At 38.6% G+C, this 21404-nt stretch overlaps 1 protein-coding gene and 1 long non-coding RNA gene across 5 annotated transcripts in view; one reads left to right on the top strand and one right to left on the bottom strand.

The window, feature by feature from the left end:
* Nucleotides 1-12: 12 nt before the first annotated feature.
* LOC121091682 lies at nt 13-11836 on the top strand. Its single transcript, XR_005828998.1, has 2 exons — nt 13-698; nt 8844-11836. It is a non-coding gene; the product is annotated as an uncharacterized LOC121091682 (long non-coding RNA).
* LOC121091659 (palladin-like) overlaps nt 11047-21404 on the bottom strand; it is a 194288-nt gene continuing 183930 nt past the window's right edge. For all 4 annotated transcript variants that reach the window (XM_040601701.1, XM_040601710.1, XM_040601717.1 and 1 more), the window contains 5 exons: nt 17357-17489; nt 16157-16364; nt 15251-15416; nt 14235-14368; nt 11047-13237 (listed from right to left, as the gene is read on the bottom strand). In XM_040601701.1, coding sequence (XP_040457635.1) covers nt 13065-13237; nt 14235-14368; nt 15251-15416; nt 16157-16364; nt 17357-17489 — 814 coding nt within the window. In that variant the 3' untranslated portion in view covers nt 11047-13064. The remainder of the gene's footprint in view (nt 13238-14234; nt 14369-15250; nt 15417-16156; nt 16365-17356; nt 17490-21404) is intronic.

Raw genomic sequence — 21404 nt, 5'->3', positions numbered from 1 at the left:
ATTGTATGTACGGCACTCATTTAATCCAGTAGCACTTGCATGTATACACTGAAGGACTGTGGTCACTGGAGTTGCTGACTCTGTATTCTGAGTTTGAGCTGCATGTACACCAGTGAACGGTACGGTTGCAGACATTGCTGCATAAAAGACTTTTCACTGGCTCAGCATTTGTTCAGAAAACATTTCATCACTTCCAGAGTGTTAAGTCAAGGTATTTTGCACTACATCTTCTTGAACGCTTAGTTCAACTGTTATGTTGATACTCTTTAATATGTATGTATAGTCAATAAAATAGTCATTTATTTTATTCAAAGCAGCTTTTGAAGTAGAGTAATTGTTCAGCTGTGAATGATCCTGAGTTTTCCTCTCTTGCTGAAAAATTACCAAAAATTTGACCTCAGGCCTTTCTGTTGAGATCAAGTAATTTTGGGTAATTGATGTTTTTTATCATCTCTGAAGGAAACTGTGGATGTGGTTTGGAACCTTCACTTCTTAGATTAAGCATTCATTGCATCATGATCCAGATGTTGATTCAGCTTTTGAAATTACTTCCCATCTTGGCACAAACCAAACTACAGAAAGGAGATCTCACCAATGATAACTTTGAGTCTTTATAAAGTCTGAGATTTTCTTCATTTGTGCAGCTGAGAGATTTTATCTTTGTGCCAGAAAACAGTGCATGTTCAAGCTTCTGGCAGGTATGTATTGAGAAATAATCCAAGGAATGGTTGTATATTCAGGGGATTTTACAGTTGGTTGTGTAACTCACTTTGGAATATAAAATACTGCTAAAGGTAGTCCTTTCAGGAGTCCTTACTGTTATATCTTTGTAGAGAGGTGGCATTTGCTGGGAAAAGTTGTGTCATATGTATCTTTGCACTGAAAATGTAATTGCTAATTAATAATTTCTTTTTGATAGAAGGAATTGGTTAAACAGTAGATGAATTTTTTTCTGGGGTGCTGAAGGTGAAGGACAGCAGTTACTCCCATTTTTACTAGTCAGGTAGTAATACATCCATAACTTGACTAATGCCCATACTTGTCCTTGGTATTTCACATGCAAAGCCTGTGTGACATATCTTGACCAGAGGCCAAACTTAGAGAGGCTAGAAACAATTCCCTCTTAGTGCGTTCTGTCCCTAATTATTATTATCCCTTGTTTTGTTGGGTAAGGGAACTGTTAAGTAAGTTATTAACAGTGCCATTTTTAGTTTATATTTGTGTGAGAATATATTTTTATTCTCAAAAGAATCTCAGCATGTGTTAAAAATTTTTTTTAAAAAATACATCCTATGTTTTTATTACTGCTGTTGCTATAGAACCAGTCTGAAGTGTTGGTAGCCTTAAAATAATTTTTAAAAAGGCTTCCCCACCCACCCCACCCCTTCAAAATGGTAAATTAGAACTGAAAACTAGTTAAAAACCATAATCCATTTCAGTGTTTACTGTGTACATCTACTCTAAGAAGTAATACCTGTTTGTCAGACTAGGGTAAGAAGTTCTTACATCGTTGTAGAAATACTCTGTGATGTCTGGGCCAATGTCAGATGTGTTTGTCTGTCTGGCCTGGTGGGATGTCTCAGAAAGCAAAGCAGTGAATGCATAGGGTAGGTAACAGGTCAGGTGTGTGGTGATGCCTCCTTAGAAGACTGTTGTACCTCCAGCCGTTTGTGATTGGTATGTTTGAATTTGCCATGTGATAGCTCTGGTTGAGGCCTGCAGGTTCTTACATTTGATGAGACATTGCAACAGCCATCTTGTGCTCTCTCGGTGGGGCTCCTGAATTTGTAGACCTCTGTGGTGTCCTGCCTGCCTCAGTTGTTTCTGTTTCAGGCTGAAGAGTCTTATTTCTTTTAGTTGCTTGTTGCTGGAAAGCTCTTTTGGACTTTACATAATTTTTGTTGTCCTTTGCTTTACTTTTTGAGCTTCTCAGGGAGGGAGGAACAGATAGAACTGCTTGCAACATTCACTGTGGACTTACCTAAAAAAAAACCCAGGATGATTTATGTTTTGTTTTATACTGTTGCCAAAAATGTTGCCTAATATTTTTGCCTTTTCCTAACCATTACACTTATGTTTTCAGAAGCTATGTAAGAACAACTCAGTTCTGAATAATTAATGTTCAGCTTGGAATCCATTTCCTTATATATGTATTTAGGTCTGGTTTTTTGTATTTTCCCCAGTGTCAATTGTTCTAATTTATGTACAGTGAATTTAGTCTGCTGTTTTAACACCTATTTCCTCAGTGAAATAGTTCTGCATTTTTTTTTTTTGTTTAATTCCTTTATCCCTTTATTAATTTGAGTTACTTAGAGTTAGAGGACTATACAGTGGCCTTTAGAAATTGCTGTCTCAGAACCCTCACAAATCGGTTGTACTTTGCTAGCCCCAGCATAGGTGCCTGTGGTGGTCTGTTGGCAATCCATGTTCTTAGGAAAGAACGACTCCCTCTCTCTTCTATCTTTAAACAACTTACTGATATGACAGCTTCTTCTCCTGGCAGCACATCATCTTTAATGGTTTTTGGCAAGGGAATGTGTCAGATACTCTCTTCTCTTTTTAGTCTTTAGAAAAACTCTAAAATGTTTATTGAACATGACTTTCCTTTGCAAAGCAACTCTGACTTTTCTCAGTATGTTTATCCAGTTGTTTTCATGGCTTTAGAGCAATTTCTGGCAGTTTGCTATGTACAGAAAAATGCAATAAGTCTGTAGTTCCCTAGATCCCTCTGGAACCTCTTCTTAAAAAACAGGTGATCATTCCACCCTTTGAATTCCCAAAAGCCTGCTGTCACTTTTGCCAGCTTCCAGTCATTTGATAATTAGGCAGTTTCAACCCAGACCTTTCACACTGGAGTTATTTGCTTTCTTAAAAACTTAGGGAGTGATAGTCCCCAGCTGTTTGTCACTCTTTCCTTGTAACCTCTTCTTACATATTGCTCTGAGGGGCAAAACCTTCAACAAGTTGCCTGTAGACGTTCTGCTAAAGTTCCTGCATGGTACCAAAAACTGATTTAGGTTTTTGTTCAGAGGTTGGAGATATTTTTTTTTCTGTGACCTTCCCTTCCCTGAGCCCTTTACTCTTTATTTTGATCATCTGTTTTCCTTATTCAGGGGCGGTTCGTGTTCCCAAGGTGGTGTTCAGTGTGTATGCACTTCTGCAAATTGTTCCTCTACACTCTGATCTGTCTGTAAATTTTACATTCAGTGACAGATTCCTTTTGACTGCTAAAGCTAGACTGCTGGTTTTACAAAGGTTGACTTTTAAATTCTAGTAGCTTTTAATCCATACCAGCTTCCCCCTCCCCACAAATAAAGTTTAGACATGTGTATTTAAAGTTATCATACTGAAGTTCAGTGCATACAATCTTAGTGTTGTCAACAACCTTGCACCTTAATTCTTTTGACTTGTCTTTTTGGTTTCATTAGCGTATTTCCTTATGTTGCTCCTTTTTTATGGAAGTCTACAGTACTGGACTCAGTCAATATTGTTGCAGAAATAGAAATTACCATCACAAAGCCAGTCTTTGAAAATAGCGTTTTGACTCAGGTCTTGTATGCTCCTGGGGATTGCAGCCAAAGTTAGGTGGCCCTGATTTGCTGCATTAAAAAAATGTGTGAAAACAGTGATCTTGGCATCTTCAGTGTGACATTTATCCAACCTGCTGGTTAGTGCTGCCTTTCATTACAGTGACATTGCTGGCCTTCTAGTCCTTGGGTGTCATAGCTACTGCCATAGTCTTAGTTGTGTGGGTGATAATATTGCCTAACAACAGAGTTTACCTTATTAGGCCTGGAAATTCCAATGTGATTTGTTGAGTTTTATATATTGATATTTGGTTTTATGACTTCCCTATATATTTTGTACCAGTATTTTGTTTATTTGTCTTCCAGTGTGCCTGTTACGTCACTGTCCTTGAGTAAAAACAGATGTTTTTGGACCTCTTGTGCTGCTAGCTTTTATGCCAAACTGTATAGAAATGTTCTGGGTTTTTTTTGCTTGTGGGTGTTCTTGAGTAGGACTGTGTGATTGTTACCATGGTTTCTCAACTGAATTTTGAAAATTTCGATCCACCCTCTTACTAGAAATACAAAGTTTCTGTAATTCTGTTCCTAGTGGAAGTGACAGCATGTGGGTTTACTCGTCTGATGTTTCTCCACCTGCTGTGTTGCTTAAAACTCTCCTATAATATTTCAAGTGCCAACATCTTCCTACTTCTTTGGTTGTGTTTGGTGGTTTTTTTTTTTGTTCAGAATGAAGTATTTTACAAATTCCCACTACTCCATATTTCTGCCATTCCTGAAGAATCTCTGCTCCTCTTCCTGCAACTGTGTTTTCAGGCATGCATTGGAACTTTGCCTCATCATCTAGCTTTGGGAGCACTTTAAAGATGACTGCTATCCAGATCTGGCCTTCAACTTACTCTGTGTTTTATTCCAGATCTTTCTCCCACCCCAGCCCATGTCACTTGTACCTGTGTGGCCTTTCACCACCTCCCCAGAATTTCTAGAGACCATCAAGGCATGTTGTGTTTTTGCAGCTGTCACTTAACTCAGCGTGCAGTCCTTTTGTACACCAGCCCCCTTTCTGACTTAGCCATAATCATTGCTGTAGTATTTTAACCCAGCTGGGTTCCTGCTTCAGAAAGGATATGCTCACTGAAAGGAGATTGTGTATTGCAGTATTTACTCATTTATATGTGCCCTACCTTGTCACTGCCAAGTTAGGAAACCTAAAGCTGTTCTTCTGTTGACTTTACATTTGATTTAGTTTAAACTTTATAGGTAGTGTGATTTGCATGTTCTGGGCTTTAGTTGGAGCACGTTGTAGGCCTAGCAAGTTAATTATTTTGCATCTCTGTTTTCTTGCTGTTTGGGAAGATGTTGGACTACTCTTGTTGTGTTATTCTTTTCTCCTAGGTAGGTCATTGGAGCCTTACTTCTGCTTCTTGTAAGTGTGTTTGTAACTTACAACTTGCTGTAGTTAGTCTTTATCTGCTTCTGAGGCATATATTGCAATTGACGGGCTAAGTGGGAATTTTGAGCAAGCTGCTCTGGTGGAAGGTGTCCTTGCCTACGGCAGGGGAGTTGGAACCAGATGATCTTCAAGGTCTCTTCCAACCCAAACTGTTCTATGGTTATCCTCAGTAGAAGTTTCTAGCAGGACACGGAAGATGCTGGTGTGGTGGTGGTGGGTTTGTTTTTATTGAAAAAAACAAACAGCTCTAAGTAGGAGCTATCACAAGGAACAGCTTTTGCAGACTTTCTGTTACGGTAACAGAAGTATATAAAGCTTGCGGAGTTAGTGTGTGGGGAGCGAGTTAGTGCTACTTCCCATGGAGAGATTTCATCTTGGCCTCCTGGGGGCAGTCTGTCCTAAGGCATTATTATATTGGCAATGATTTGGTTAGTGTAGTTACGTAGTTTTCGGGAAGTGGAGCTGCCTGTGTAGGTACAAAGTTGATAGCTGGCATTGCTGTTACCGGTTTTGTAAAATCCAAATCCATGTATCCTGAGCTATTTGGGGACCTAAGGCATGACTTTTAAAGTCCGAAAGGTATTCAGCATTTAGTTCAGTGAAACTTGGGTAGAAAGTAGATATTTAAGTCCCAGCGTTCAAAATCTCTTTGGGCTGTTGCAATTACGTGACTTTTTTGGTTTGTTTTGTTTTTGAAGCATAGTGTAGTTAATTTACATAAAGCTAATGAAAACGAAACTTCTCAAGACCGGGTACACCTGCTTAATTAGGGTAATCAATCAGTGTTTGAAAAGACAGGGCAAATGTGGTGGTGGAGAAAGTCTTTAAAGAGCATTGTCTGTGCTTATTGCCTGAAGAAGTAAGGACTCTGCTGAAGCCCCAGATTACATTTTATTCTTACCCACACGTGTTCAATTTCAGACCATGTGCTGAAGGCTCCTTTTTGCTGTAGGTATGTCTGTTGAGTTAGTTCGTAACAAATATTACCTCTGCTTTGCCAGACGTCTTTAGATCAGCATGACTATGACCACAACAACTGCTCTAATACTTTATGCTCCTATTTTTCATATTAACAGCTCGTATCTGTTAAGATCTGGGACATTTTTGTTCATTTCATATAATACAATACTGAAACCTACAGTCGTGTTTTTCTCACTCTTCTCTTTAAATCCAACTCTACTGTTTTTTTTCCTCCTTTTATTCCTTTGTGTACTTCACCATTATAATCTCATAGTCTGAAATGAAAATGAATCTTCCTGTCACAGGTGTTAAAACTAAAATTGCTTTGGCTACTTGGAGCTTTGGTAAAAAATTGGCAGTTTGGGTGTGATGATGTTAAATGTGCTGAGACAACATACAAGTAAAAGCCACCAAATCTTTCTTGGTGTCATTATATGCATGTTAGGATAATGTCAATGGAGCGTGGGGGCAGATGTCACTGAGCTCACACCATCTGAGCAGACAGAGCTGTGGTGGGTGTCACTGTTTCCCAGCCTGCTGACTGACTGTGGAGGTGGCTTTGCATGTGTCACATATTGCCGTGTTTGAAATTATTGCATTATTTTGAAGAGTTCGTTTAGAAACAAGTGCAAACTGATGATATGGTATTGCTGAAGTATGTTAGTGAAGCAGTTTGATGTTTTGTGAATTATAACTTGCAGGTACTATGCTAATGGACTGAGTGCACATTGCACTTAGATGTTGAAGGCTGTGTTGTAAACAGATCTCCGCCTGTATGTTGAAGACCTGTCAAAAGGTCTAAGTAACAGTGTTTTAATTCCTGCTGCTGTTGGTGTGACTTTTCATGCTATTTTTTCAGGTAGTTGGTAATTTCTACTGAAAACCTGCTGCAACCCTAGAGAAAAGAAACAATATAGCCATTGTGTGTGTTTTGTACAGATGCTGTTTAGTGTGCGTATATGATTTTGTGATGGTGAGACAGCTCCGCTAGCAGTAGACCAGAACTGCGTCTGTGCTCTGCCGGTTCTTGTAGCTCTTTTGTTGAAAGGCGTATAGAACAGAGAGCACCTGTAGTTCTGTAGTTCACCATAATGTTCAGGATACCAGAGTGGAGGTCATGCTACACAGTGAAGCCGTATTCAGTTGATCTGTAAAGATTAGATTAGTGAGGTTGATTTACTTACATGATTTTGCAAAGCTGTTTACTAAGTTTTCTGTAAAATCTTTGTTTCTATTAGCACCATGGCACCTTTCTTACTAATGCTGTATTATCTGGCTTCCCGTAATGCTTCTCACGAGCCTGTATCTCTCATTGATTAATTAAGGTGGTGCCTTTCCATTTGGGGGAGAAGCAAGTATACTAGACTACTAATGTGAGGTGAATTTTGTTCGCAAGAAATTATTTATTCTAACATATGCAGCTGAAGCTGTCCATGAAGAGGCACTTGCATTGCCAAAGTAATAAACTTAGCTTTGCCTCTAAAAAGGACAATCCATTTGAGCTCCCCTTGCTGTATTATCCTTTGTAATTAGGAACTGTATTTCTGCTGTACTAACTGCTAATTAATGCTTTGCTATGTCACCTTTCTCTGACTTCCACATTGAGCTCAGCCACATTTACTGCGAGTTCAGTTCTGAATTTTGACTTGACAACTGTCAAAAGCAGCCAAGACAACCCTGAACTCTGAAGTGAGGGCGGTGGAGGCGTGCTGATCATCAACACTTTTTTCCCTGCTTAAGGTGCTGTGTTCCTTTTGCTTCACCTTAGGCTTGGTTACTGACGTCCTAGTCCTTGGAGTCAGGGATCGGAAACACTGTGACACTCCATTCTTAGGATATATAGGCTGGCCTGAAATTAATTTTTTTAGAACGATAGTTAACTAGCAGTAGCTGTGACTTTTCTTATAACCGTTATTACATGTTGCAAGAAAGCACTAATAATCACAAATTAAAATTTTGTTCTGCTTTTATGGTGTTGGTTGTGTAATGGATTTGCTGCTCAGAAAAAGCCTAAAAAATAATTTTAAATTACTTCATTCTTTCTATTAAGATTTTTAACTGGAAACAACAGCCTATTTTAGATTTTGAAATCTACATTATGCTTTTTCTCCTAGTGGAAAGTAGATCTGGAACTTTACAAACTGAAACATGAAAGCTGCTGCTGGTACCTTACCTGAAATGTAGTCTTTCACATACAGTTCAAGGTCTTTGAATTTACTAGCAATTGTGCTGATAGAAGAATTACATTAGATTTTAGGTTTTTGTTTATTACACGTTATTAAACAAGAATTGGTAAACAATCAGAGACTGTACAGCTGAAGTTAATACAGAATTTAAGAAAAATGAAACATTGTGGATTAGCAGGATATTATGAAAATGTTCAGTGAATCTGATTCTGAAGTATTGTAGGAAGAAGTGAGTTAGTATGTTAGTAAGACAGAGTTGTGCATTATACTACAAAACAGTGTGGTAAACAGGTTTTCTTTTAGACCTGTACTTTCCTGCAGTTGCTCAGACAACAGCTGCAGGTAAAAGGCATCTCCAAAATCCACTAGTTCTTAATCTGCAGTAGAACAGAGGTGTGTTGCCTGTTGCGTGGGAAGTCTTATCTTACAAGGTGTTTTCAACACCTTTTGCAGTAGCTTGGAAAGGTCCTGTCCTTGGCAATGTCTTTTTGTACCCTTACATCTTTGTAGAAATACTCTGTGATGTCTGGGCCAAGAGCTGGCTGGAAAAAGCCTGACGAGATGTTGCATTGTATGTTTAACAGAACAGTTTCGGGCAAAAAAATCCCCACTCTAATCCATTCAATGTGATGAGATTTGTAGAGCTCCTGCTGTAAATGATGTAATCGTTTTGAGTAGTGGCCATGTGCTGTTATTTTTCTCTCCTTTCTTGTTCTGCAGCTGTTTCTGGACCACTTAAAGCTACTTCAGAACTAGGAAGTGACAGCAGCTGCAAGACTTGGCCCTCCCCTAGGGTTTACCTGTTGTACTGCAGTTCGCTCCTAAAGCAAAAAAATTCTCTTTCCTGCTGGTGTTAGACTGAAGTTCATTCATCAATTGTCCTCTCTATAGCTGCTGAAGTCATTGCTGTACAGGTACCGTTGCTGGTAGTCTGGCTTTTTTGCTCTAAGCACGAGCTAAGCATTATGTTGCAAGTGCCAACATTTTTATTAGAGATTCAGTGCAGTATGAGATTATTTTATGTATTAATTACTTCTGTAAAGAGACTGTGGCTTAATTCTGATTTCAAGTCGCAAGCTTTAACACATGTTAAAGAATACTGTGTGCTGTCTGGAGTAAATGGTAAATTTCTTGGGGCAGGGTCTGTGTTTTCATCTGCCTGATGTGTATTATGTGCTCACAGTTCTGCTCAAACAGGAAAACTCTGCATGGGGAGGGTTTTTTCTTGCCACCAGCTCAGGAGAATGAGCTAAATGTACATGCACAGGGTAGAATTTGCTGACATCTGATTTGTGAGGCAGCGAATCGGGTCTGTTGTCAGTGTGCATAATCTGAGCAGGCATTTCCAGTCCATGCATTAATGGATCTGTACTACACCGTGTGGGTTTGGCAGCCGGGTTGTACAGCCAGAGCATGCAGCCGATCCCCTCAGCATCATGACATGATGGATAATACGATCTCATGAAGTACTTACATATTACATCCATTTGGGCTGCTTGCAGAGATAAGGAAGTAGTTGTCCATATGTGGGGAATCCAGGCATTTATTACCATACAACCGAAGGGAATTAAAAGGGCCTTTGAAAGTGGCAATACAGAAAGAAACCATGATTTTATAAGCCAGTTTCGAACTGGACTCTAGTTTGGTTTTGATCCCCAGTTGGTGGTGATGGGGGAAAAAAAAAGGGTGTGTGTTAAGTAATTGTTGCTGTTGTTGTGAAGTTGCAGGATAAAGGCATCATGTGTTAAGGTACACCACCAGCTGAACAAACCTTCATGCCTGTGGAATTTTGCACCTCACTATTGACACTCTTGACAGAGGTTTCTGTCATCATCCTGAATGCAGCTGCATTGAGTCTTCGATTGCTTTGAATACGCTTGGGCTGATCAGCTTCCTAAAGAATTTTAAGTCTTTCCATAGCCAAACCTGAAGTCTTGCAAAAAGTTAGGACTTCTTGTTTTAGTCCTACAAAATGATAAAAGTAAAGTACACTTTCAGGTCGTACTGTCTATCTTTGGAGGGAGATTAAACTTCTGCAAATTACTTTGATGCTTCCAAGAACATCAGATTTTTGGCGTGAAAAGTATGTCATTTTCTTGTGCCACGCTTCTATCTCTGAATTTGTAAACCTAAACAGTCCCAGTAACTAAGCAACAGCACAGCTGAATGTTTTCATAAAAACAACGTTGCTGCTTAGAGATGTGATTTAGTACTTAAGTGTGTGTCTGTACATATATACAGAGGCAAAAAGTGATGATGACCTCATCTTAAGCCAGCTCACAAGAGCAGTTGCAGTTTTTTAGTCTCCAAGCCAAAGATAAATTTACTGTACGCAGACAGAACTCCATTGACTCAGTTGCAGTATCACCATTAATGTCAGTACTCAATTGCTGAGATAATTGTTTGTAGTAATCAACACTTGAAAAGTAAACCTAGAAGAAAAAAAACTTACCTTGCATCTTTCCTGGTGTCTGCACAGAAAGGAAAGAAGGAGAAGCTAGCTTACATGCAGGATTTTACAAGTAAAGTTTAACATTTCATTTTTAAAATTTTGATACTGCCTTGTTAGAAGACTGTTCTTAAATGAATTTAACAGTACTTTGACCGTGCCTTTTACTTGGAATCAGTTGTGATGTTGTGTTGTGATTACTAGGCATGGAAGATAGACCTGCGTATTTTCTAACCTATTTTAAAAAAGTATATTCAAGTACTTTTATTTGGCAGAAGTTTCTCAGAACTTGCGGGCCATGTTCCTCTGTTTGGTTTGAACAAGATTCTGGGTCAGAAGCAGAATATTCTAATAAATTCTAGTAATTTTTAGATGCTGCATATAGCCCTCATTTCATCTGTATGCATAATACATAAAATTTTTGCACTTACACTTGCAGGCTTGTACTGAAACAGTCTTTACCAGAAGGAAAACTTTCTATTTGTGTAATATTTATTGATGTTAAACCCACATTATATCAGCACAACAATCCCAAGTAATGATAATACATTTTTTTTATAAATACAATTAAAAGGTGGCAAAATAATGCTAGTGAAGCTAAACAAAAATGTTAATTAGCATGTCACAGTCAAGAAAAATTTGGCAAATGATATGACATACTTCTAGAATAGAATCAGATTATTCCCAGATGACAGACTATGACGTTAATCTAGATTAACGATCCCCATACCTGGTCACATCCTGCACCAGAATAGTACTACCTTATGTGCTAAAGTTTATTAGTCACTAAAAAAACAAAACAAACTTTGTGTACTTACAAAGCAATACATGTATAGCAGTAATGCAATATATGGTGTACACAATTACAAAATAATAAAAAAACCCAAACAACCTAAGTACAGGACTTCTGAATAACTGAACTGAGATAAAAGATTTCAACACTTTTATTATAAATAATGAAAGATACCATATATGTGCTTCATATAAGGAATACAGTGTTTTCCTTTCATAGCAAAGTATCGTAGCTCGTACCATCAAATGCTCATTTTTCTTGTCAGGCCTAGTAATTCTTCCATCCCTCTCTCCCCTTCATCTGAAATCCATTTGGTTCTAATTTAAAACTACCTAGTCAGGTCTGACTTAGGTGGGGCTCCAGTTTGATGTGGGTTTGCCTTGCATCCTGAAAGTAGCCTTTGGGCTTTTCATCTACAGCGCACAGGCTCTACCCATTAAAAGAGCTGTCATTTGCCTACAGTCAGAAGAAAAAAACCCATCAAAACCTAACAGAGACATGTGCTATGTTAAGGAAAAAAAGAAAAAAGGCGCACAAATGTGATTGTGTCCATTTTCTTTTTCTACCTCCTCAGATCTGCAAGCTTAGCACCTGTGGCGTATCCTTGTCATTTAAATTTATATTGCAGTCTCAACCCATTTTTCACTTACTATACATTTCCTAAAATCCTCATACACATTACACAAGCTTTAAGCAGTCAAACGTCCCATACATACACTCCGTAGTTTTCAGCTCACCTTAGAATTCCAGATTCTTGAATGGGAGTATGAGGAGGCTACAGAGTGTCTTCAGGAAATCCATAGATTTTTCTATGGTTTCAACCTCTTGCCCTGTCCCACTCCCACCTCTTGCAGTAACCTACTGCGGTGGTTCATACTGTCGGCATTTTTTTTCCCGTCTAGTTACCAATATTCATAGTCTGGAATAGACTGTTATTACACGTCATCTCTTTTTTCTTCATTATCTTGAAAAGGTTAAATTACTTATGCTTAAACCGTCTTTGCTGTATGTTTGTAAGTAAGCCTCCCCATCGATGGCAAGAAGGAAAAATAAGAGTAAATTTAAAATTACCATGTTGATGTTGCTTTATAGAGTTGTCCATATTAACAGCATTTAAGGCAAGATATTTTTTCAATGTAGAATAGAAGGCACTTCACAGAGATACAGCATTTGCTTACGTTTCTCTTCCTTGTCCCTTCCTGTTTTATTCTTACAGTATTGCACTTGTTCATTGTAGCTATCAGAATGCATTACCCCTTTAGAAGTCTAGATAATGATACATTCCAATTTTCTTTGTGATCTAATGGCCTCAAGTAAAACATCTTGCACCATTGAGGTTGTAGCATCTACTTACTGCTTACGAAGGCATGTAGTGATAAATAGTGTTCTCTTCTGAAAAATCTCTCTGATGCATCTTGGCCTTTATGAAAAGGGCTATTTGTAAGAGCTGAAGCAACTCAGGTATAAGGAACTGGTGAATGTGATTTGTTGTGCAGTGTGTACATTTCTATTAATAATCTACCTATTTTTCTAATTTGGTATAATGAATAAGGAATATATGGTTATTGTTGTTTGTTGTCTATCTTTTGTACTTGAAGGTGTCTGCCTTTGCATAAAGTGACATAGGAGCATCATTGGTCAAGGCAATGGCTTTCAGTGTTTCTGCTTTGAAAGAAAATGATGGAAGCGGCAGTTGAATCTACAGATCATCACTCTCTACCAAGCCAGACTGCATTGTCAGGTGGACTGGATTTGCTTCAGGCTGGAAAGCTGCTTTGATGTCTAGTCCTTGGTCACAAAGTGCAGCATATCGGCTGGCTGAGGGCCGCACCTTCTTTGGCTTGGTTGTCTGAGGTGGTTGTTGCCACTGAGCTACAGATTAAAAAGGAAGGAAAAAATGTTAGCCATCTTGAGTGGTGCAACAACGCATGGCCAGATGCACAATCAACCCTTTGTAAAGGAGATAGTAATTTATGAGCAGCAGAAAACCATTATATCAAAGGTAAGTTTGTTTCATTTCTGTGTTTTGTGGTTTGTTTTTTTTTTTTTCTCAGCATCTATTTTCACCTTCAAACGTGTAAGTAAAAACAATAGTGTCTCTGTTTGTTATTTTGCCTTTTTGGCATTGCTTTCTACCTTTCCTTGTGTCACTGAGCAGGGCAACAGCAAGGGGATTGTTTCCATGCACTCATGTTGCAGTCACAGGCCCGTTCAAGGGTTATTTGTTGTATATGAAAGGAAATAGTCTGGTTGCCATTGCCACCCCTTGGCTCAGCGTTATTCAGCATACAAGTCTCTAATTCATGTTCCACTACTCCCACCTTCCCTGAAACCATCCTTTATCATTCCAATCTCTCCCCTTACCCCCCTTAATTTGTTATGAGGAGACCAGCAAGAGATTTTGGGTTAAGAAAACATATGCTGTGTAAGGAGCTGCTTTGGAACAAACTGAAAATAATTAAGCAGAAAGCCATAAAAACATCTACTACACTTCTAGTAGCTGTCACAGGTGTATTACAGACTAATGTACAAAAGAATACAAAAGGTTAGGGAAGTGCTAGCAGAGCAATAGTAATAATGATCCACAAAAATAATGTCATCATGCCATTATCTGATGTTAATTAGCTATATTTAATATACTAAGCAAAACCAGAAAGCATGCATGTTTGTTTTGCTTTAGGTATCTGAAAGATGGTGACATGTACTTTGACAGAGCATTTGTTGTCTTGATGTGGATCTTTACTATTGAGGAGAAACTATAAACAAAAGAGAGAGAGACCAATGTAAACCATTCTGCGAACAAACTGAAACTTACAGAACTGTTGCTTTTGGGGGGATTAATGTGATAGTGAAAAGGGAAGTCACTTACTATAAACATCCAACCTGGCAGTGCAAGACACAATCCCAGCCTCATTCTTAGCTGAAACAGTGTACCAGCCGGCATCCTCCTTGGCAGCTCCCTGAATAAGCAGGCAGATGTAGCCGTAGTTATCCTGGTGCATGCTAAACAAAAGAAAAGTAGAAAATTACTATTTAAACTGCAAAACTGTGTAGACTGTTTTAAAATGTCATTATAAACTGACCCAATCCTAGTTCCAGATTGATTATAGTCCATTTTCAATTACTGTGGAACTTTCTCTGAAATTAGCAAGTGGAATAGAAAACCTTGAGTATGCTTGACAATTGGCAGTTTAATATCCTGTACTGAAAACTAAGCAGCAAAAATGTATGAAGTAACTTCTCTTTCACAATAACAGATTAAGCCATCTGGAAATCTGATTTAAGTAGTAGGGAGGCCAGAACTTACCCAGACGTTTTGGGGAAAGGATAAAAAAATCTTGAGGAATGAGGTACTGAACTACTTTTAGTTATTCAGAAAGACAGCAATAATTTATTACAGTATCGCATCAGTAACAAGTTCCCTTTCTTGCAATATATCATCAGTTTGCTTTTAAACATTCCTTCAAATATTGACGATACATTTGTAGATCTTAGAATATAAAATATTGAATCTTAGTTGCTTAACTACACAGCAGAGTTATGAAGCAAGGTTTCTGCTGAGAAGCAGATAGCTTTACTTAGAAGCCCCGTTTTCACCAGTAAGTATCTTTGTCTTCATTCTAGAAGAGAAAAATACTTCTACACTTGCTTAAAGTGCAAAGATAGTTGTTTAAATCTAAGGATGGAAAACAGAACTAGCATTTTAATTCTGGCTCAACCACCAGGCTGGCTTCAAGATTGAATAAATTATTACAATAACTCATTAATGTTTATGAGATGCTGTTCACAGAAAGCATTCTCATGACCTTCTGGCTTTTCATTTGTGGTACAGGATAAATCATCATTGAAGCTATACAAGGGGAGATTATTCCAAGTCAGTCTAACCTCACTCGGTCAGTGTTGTATGTGAGTGACTCATTCTCTTTCTTCCAAAATATCTGAGGAGACGGCTCTCCTGAGATTCGACACTCCAGTCGCACTGGGAACCCCTCAGTCACACCTGTGTTTTGTAGCTTCTCTATAAACACAGGTGCTTTCTGTACTTCCTTAGCTGTGAAAATAAAGATGCAGTCATGTTGACACCAGCCAGTCTATGAAAAATTAGCCTTTCTTTCAGCAACATGTTAAAAAACAGTAGTGAGAAATCTCTGCAGGAAACTGAAGTGTTGTCTCCATTAACCGTGAAGTCCAGTCCTGGCTTGTCTGAAGAAAACAGTCACATCAGTATTTTAATGGGGAAGGGTAAGCACTAACAGAGCTGAGTGGTTTCCCCCCCGCCCCTTCCCCCAAAGAACTGAAACGGGAAGCATGAAGACTAGATAAACCGGCTCCACGCTGCTTGTTAAACAGTGGACCTTCATATTCCATAAAAGGATGGGCTTTTAATTATACAAGGAACTGCTCTACCAGGAGGCTGGAATGGCATTTGTCTAATACGTGATGAAACACGCAAATCGTATCCTACTAGCCTGCCCACTGGTAGGTATGGGTCTGCACAAGTTGCCATTAAAAAAAACATTCAAGTAAATAGTCTGTCTTGCAGCCTCAGCTGTGCCCCAGGACAACAGCCCTCTTCTCTTAACTGCGTGCACAAAGGTTACATGCCAGCCAGCTTATGCCACAGCAGAACATCAGTGTATCGCCTGCAAGTATACTGTAGTTCTGCTGCTGCGAGGCTTCCTTTTCTTTCTGCTCCTACCCTTCAACCATGTCATTTGACAGCACTTAACATCTTCTTTTTCACGTTATCCTTACAGTGCTCGGTGTGGAAGCTTAGCGTGAAGATGTTACCTGCAACAATGAGCTCCAGGCTGAATGTATTTTCACCAGCTCGATTGCTGGCAATGCATGTATAAATTCCAGCATCTCTGGCTGTGACTGGTTCTATGATCAAGGAGTGCACACCATTCTCACGCACCAACATCTTATGAGAACTATCAGGGCGAATTGGTCTTCCATTAAGTTGCCAGCTTAAATCTGGAGTCGGTAATCCACTAACCTGTAGTGTAAACACAGAATGATGGGAAATGGTCTTAGCCATACGAAGCGCTGGAGGAGTCCTGACTTGTTACTTCAGAGAAGTTTGGGTTTGTTTGTTACTGCAGGTGTACCACAAGATTTAAAGATCTAATTCTGCCCTGCATTACATATTGACTCTGTTTTATTCATTTACTTACTTTCTGGCCAACTCCCTGAATTTCATGATGTCTCATGGGCGTGACTGAAAAAAGATCAGTGTTTAGATATGCTAGAAGCTAAATAATGATACACTGCAAAACAAAAGGCAGGGTGACACCTTTTGTCTTTTTTTGTTTGCTCTTCGGGCGGAATAAGAAAATACTCCTTTCTAGATTAACTTCTTGTGGAAAATGTGCAGACAGAAAGATGTTAGCTGACTGATTATTGAACTCTTAAGTTCCATTCCACTCCGCTTAAGTCTAACCTAGTGACAGCACCACCTGCACTAGTTAATGCTTGGTCTGTGCGAACAATCTTGTACTTTTGAAAGCTGTGCCATTTGCTGTGGGTGCTGCTTGAAAACAAATAGCTTCTCCCAAATATGTCAGCATAAAGCAAACAGAAATCATCCAAACCTTAATTTGGTCTATTAGGCAAAGTCATAAATCAAGATTATATTGTTTCAAACTTTAATGGGGAATCGAAACTCCAGTAGTAAAAGGACTTAAAATGGAGAAGCACACTGTCTTAATTTAAAAGTGCTGCTGCTTCGTTCCACTCCCCAGCACAGCTGACTTCTAAAAATCAGTTTACTGTGAGCTGGAAGATTTGCCTGAAGCTCTGTCATTGGAGGGGAGGCAACCTTTAACTGTCCACTTACTCATAAGTAGTAAGATTAATTACCCTACTGACAGTCGCTGAAACTGACAATAGGTAAAATAACTTTAAAAAGAAACTAATTTGGTTTTTGAGGCAGCTCAAAACCTATCAATCGATAGGTTGCTGCTGCCCTTATCTTTGCATGGTACTTGCCTTGCAGTCCATTCTGCAGAGTTTTCCTTCTTGAACAGTCAGGTCTCCAGGAGCCTGCAGAAAATGAGGCCGGAAGAATCGTTCCTGAATTGGTTCATTTTCATCACCACTGTCCCTTGATCGAGATCGTGGTCTTAAAGTAACATGAAATAAAGGTAAATTATTTTTTCTCTCCGCTAAATCACAAGAACCAAAATCACGTGTAAGACTGCTTTGAAATTTAAGCCACTTCTTTGACCTATAACATAATTGCTCCATATTTACACACATACACTTGTAGCATTTGGCTCCAGACCAAGTTAATTATGATGCTGTACATATTAATTACTTCTCATTTAATTCACATGTTGTGGCAAAAATATGATCTAGAAAATAATCTTGCTACAGAATAATTGCTTGTAATAATAATTCATTTATACCTGATAGTATTTTTGTTTAGAGTTAGTCTTTAAATCACTAAAATAACTCAGTAGGCTTTAGCATCTACTAGCTTCATGTTCCTCGATTTTAGTGGTCCATATTTAATTTAGTGTTTAATCCCTTCGCTGTTGCTGATTACACCAAAAAGTGCAGGTTTGTTAATTATGTTTACCTTTGAGAAAATAACGGCCACTAAAAACTAACTCGGCTCAGTTGAGACTTTTCACATCAGACTTACTTTTCATCTTCTCTTGTTTGCACTACTGAAGACTATACAGAACATTCTGTAGGTATTTATTCTCCATTTAACAGGTTTTTTTTGAGATATTTTGAACATTTTCAAAGCCACCAAATCATGGTGTCAAAACAATGAGAATTTAATTTGTGAGCAATAGGAAGAAAACTTCAGTCATTAAATTGTTCTTCACAAAGGTACACTAAGAAGTTTAATAAAAGAAGGAAAAATAGCTCCTGTCACATTAAGCTTCTACAATATCACTTAATCCATTTTCAGCATTAGCTATTCTTGCCTGTTAATTTAATCTACCGAATCTTTTTCAAAGTGGTTCCTCGTTTAACTGTATTTTTTCCATTTGAAAGTATCATTATTTCATGTGTGTGATTTAGTAATCAAAGAAACTTGTAACTGAAACAAAATTTTAGATCAAGTTTTGTCCTTGCCTGAGCAGCTCCAGCAGATTCCCTTCTGGAGCGAACTGTTGCCTACAGTAACATCCTGTTGCAGTGAAGAGGAGCTATTCAAATGTCATCCAAGATAACTTTTACAGTGAAATTCTCTTTTCTGAATTCCCTTTTCTGATAACTTTTTCCAGGGTTTCTGTTTTGGCCGGTGTCTGCAGTCTACATGCTGCAGTATATGTGGTTATACTGCATTTTCTACTGCCATGGGGTACTTCTTTAGGTTCAAACAATTCGTAACAAAAAAATTTTGAATACCATCCCCCCCCATTACATTTGGAAAACAAGATGCTGTACTACTGTATGGGAGGTAAACACTAACTGCACACTCCGTTCCACTGAGGTTAATTTTAATTAAGAGTTACTTGAATTTGGTTTATTTGTCCTTTGTTGTCCTTCTCTTCATTATTGCTCTGTGTGAATTCTGACCAGTCATCACTTTTGCTACAGCATTATCTGTCATAAACAGATAAACTCTGACTTCTAATGATCATCACAGCCTTCCCACAGCTATAACTAAAGGTGAATGTGTGTAGGAAAGGGAATCTAGCCCATGCCACTTACTAATGTAGGAATGGATACTGACACGGGGAACACAGACCAACATCTTTGCACACACTGAAAGCTTATGTAGCTCTTCAGGTGCCTAAATCCAAGTCTTAAGCACCTAATATATTTTGCCACTTGAGCATGCCTGAAGCTCCTTCAGTAGCTTCTGTGTTACAGCTCATAGGCAACACTAAGCTCTAGCTGGTGCGTTCCTAACCAATTTTGCAGATGCACGTGCCTCATATGCACGTGGATGGGATGGAAGATAGATAGTAATAAAGAAAAACTGTACTTATATCTTTTGGTAATTAGTTCTGCAAGACCAGCTAGAAATGATGGTAGCTAGTCAAGTTAGTGCTACACAGTGCTGGCAACCCAAGCAAAATCTGCCTTCGTAGTATCTATATACATCCTATTTAGATACTGTTGATAAGATGCCAATAAAGTACAAGTAACTAGTGCTTCCTAATGTCTTGCAAGGCTGAGCCACACAGGTTAACTAGCACCACAGAAGTGTGAAAGTCCTTCTGAAAGTCACCATCTCACTGCTGCAGCTGCATAAAAAGGTAGCACTGCTCAAAACTGGGGTGGGCAGTTGGGGTGGGGAGTGTACACCAAATTAAATAGAAAACAAAAAGGTTAAGAGTTTGTGACCAAAGATCTTTTCTTCTGATGGTGTGTTCCGCAATGGTGAAAACTAAAGTTTTCAAATTACACATTTGAAAGGAAACCTAAGTCAGCATGCTGTTTGAGTCAGAAATAAGCATTTCTTTTTACCTCTTTGTAAATTAACATCTAAAATTGCAGACTACTTTAAGGCTTTACCTTGAGAGGTGAAACTAGGGTGATTTTAATTCTAAAAAGTTTTCTGGTTTTAAAGAAACAATGAAATTAGTAGAGCCAAGTACTTCAGATGTCTACAAACGACAAATTGCAATAGACTGGAATACCCATGGATTAGTTGTGGGTTCTTTAGAGTTGTGATGTGGGCATCAAATTGCAAAGATAAGTTTCAGCAATACTGACATCACATACTAAATGTGTCCAGGGGAGACTCCATGGGTTGGTGTGGTGCAAGGCACTGGAAATTTCAGCAAGCAAGAAGCTGGGCAAGACCGTATGATAACGATCGGTAATTTGGGATAAAAGAGATTAAGTTCAAATTAATAGTGTAATTGGGAGCAGCAGCAACAGGAATATTTCTTTTTTCAAGTTTCCTTAAATCTCACGCATTTTAAGATTATTTATTTGGGGCTCTAGCTTCAGTGCATCACAAGAGAGCTTATGTAGTACAGTGTCGAGCACTATGTCATCTAAGGGACTGAGCCCAAGCTTTTTACCCATCAGACAATTCAAAAGTTTGCCCTGCCACGTAATGCTAAGAAGGTAATGTTTGCAAGCTAAGCAAATTTCAGAAAAATACATTGAAATCTAGGTATCTACAAAGAGTGTTTTAAATTATCTGCGACATAGTGAAGATGACAAAAAACAGAGTTCTGCCAGTATGTATTCTGTAAGAGATTAAAAATACTTCAGGAAAAAGTGTTTCAACAGTGTAACAAGTAATCAACTCCATTAAGCTAATAATTAGACTTGTTAAAAAAAAAAACAAAAAACACAAAACCAAAACACACCACACACCAAAACACCAAAAAAGGTTTTGTTGCTCTCAAGCAGAAAAGCTTATAGAAATAACATTGTAATGCCACAGGAGTATTACTTATGGAAAGTATATGGCAATACATGTGATAAGTATCATGGTGCACGAGGGAGCACAATATTGTTACATTAGAAAAGCCAACAGTGGGAGTCTGTCATAGGAAGGTTTCACACGCTCACGTTTCTTCAGTCTCAGGGAGAACTGGGTGATGGGCATAGCGAGAAATGTCACTAAAAAGAAATGGTTCTGTGCTGAATGCTTAGAGAAACAGACCTTCTTTCTGTAAGTGAAGGTATCAGGATGAACCCTTCACATCTGGTTATTTTGTGGGGAATCAGACTCTCCAATAACTGCCCTAATTTTAATTAAACTGCTATGTGGAATTCTCTTATTTATAATTTGTTGCTCTGCTGGACACTCAACCGAAGTAATATTAGTTGCCTGAGTGCTTGTCTCAATTAGAAAATAAAATATCATCTGTAAGCTGCCACAGACTTTGATTACATTTGGAAAGATTAAAAAAGGAGCCTCCTCTGTTATAACCCAAGGGTTCTGCCCGTCACTGAGACACACACGTTTTGTCCTTCAGAAAGATGGAGAAGTGTGAGCTGCTCACTGCTCTTCCCCACACCTAGTTTCCTGTCCCTGTTTTTAAAGATGTTTCCCCTTTCTCACCCTGGGTGCACTAACTCACTCAGTTTTGAAACCTGACTTTTCATG

This window comes from Falco naumanni, chromosome 1 (genome assembly GCF_017639655.2).
Source record: "Falco naumanni isolate bFalNau1 chromosome 1, bFalNau1.pat, whole genome shotgun sequence".
NCBI lineage: Eukaryota > Metazoa > Chordata > Aves > Falconiformes > Falconidae > Falco > Falco naumanni.
The sequence above is the reverse complement of the archived record's forward strand: the minus strand, read 5'-3'. Positions and strand labels throughout refer to the sequence as shown.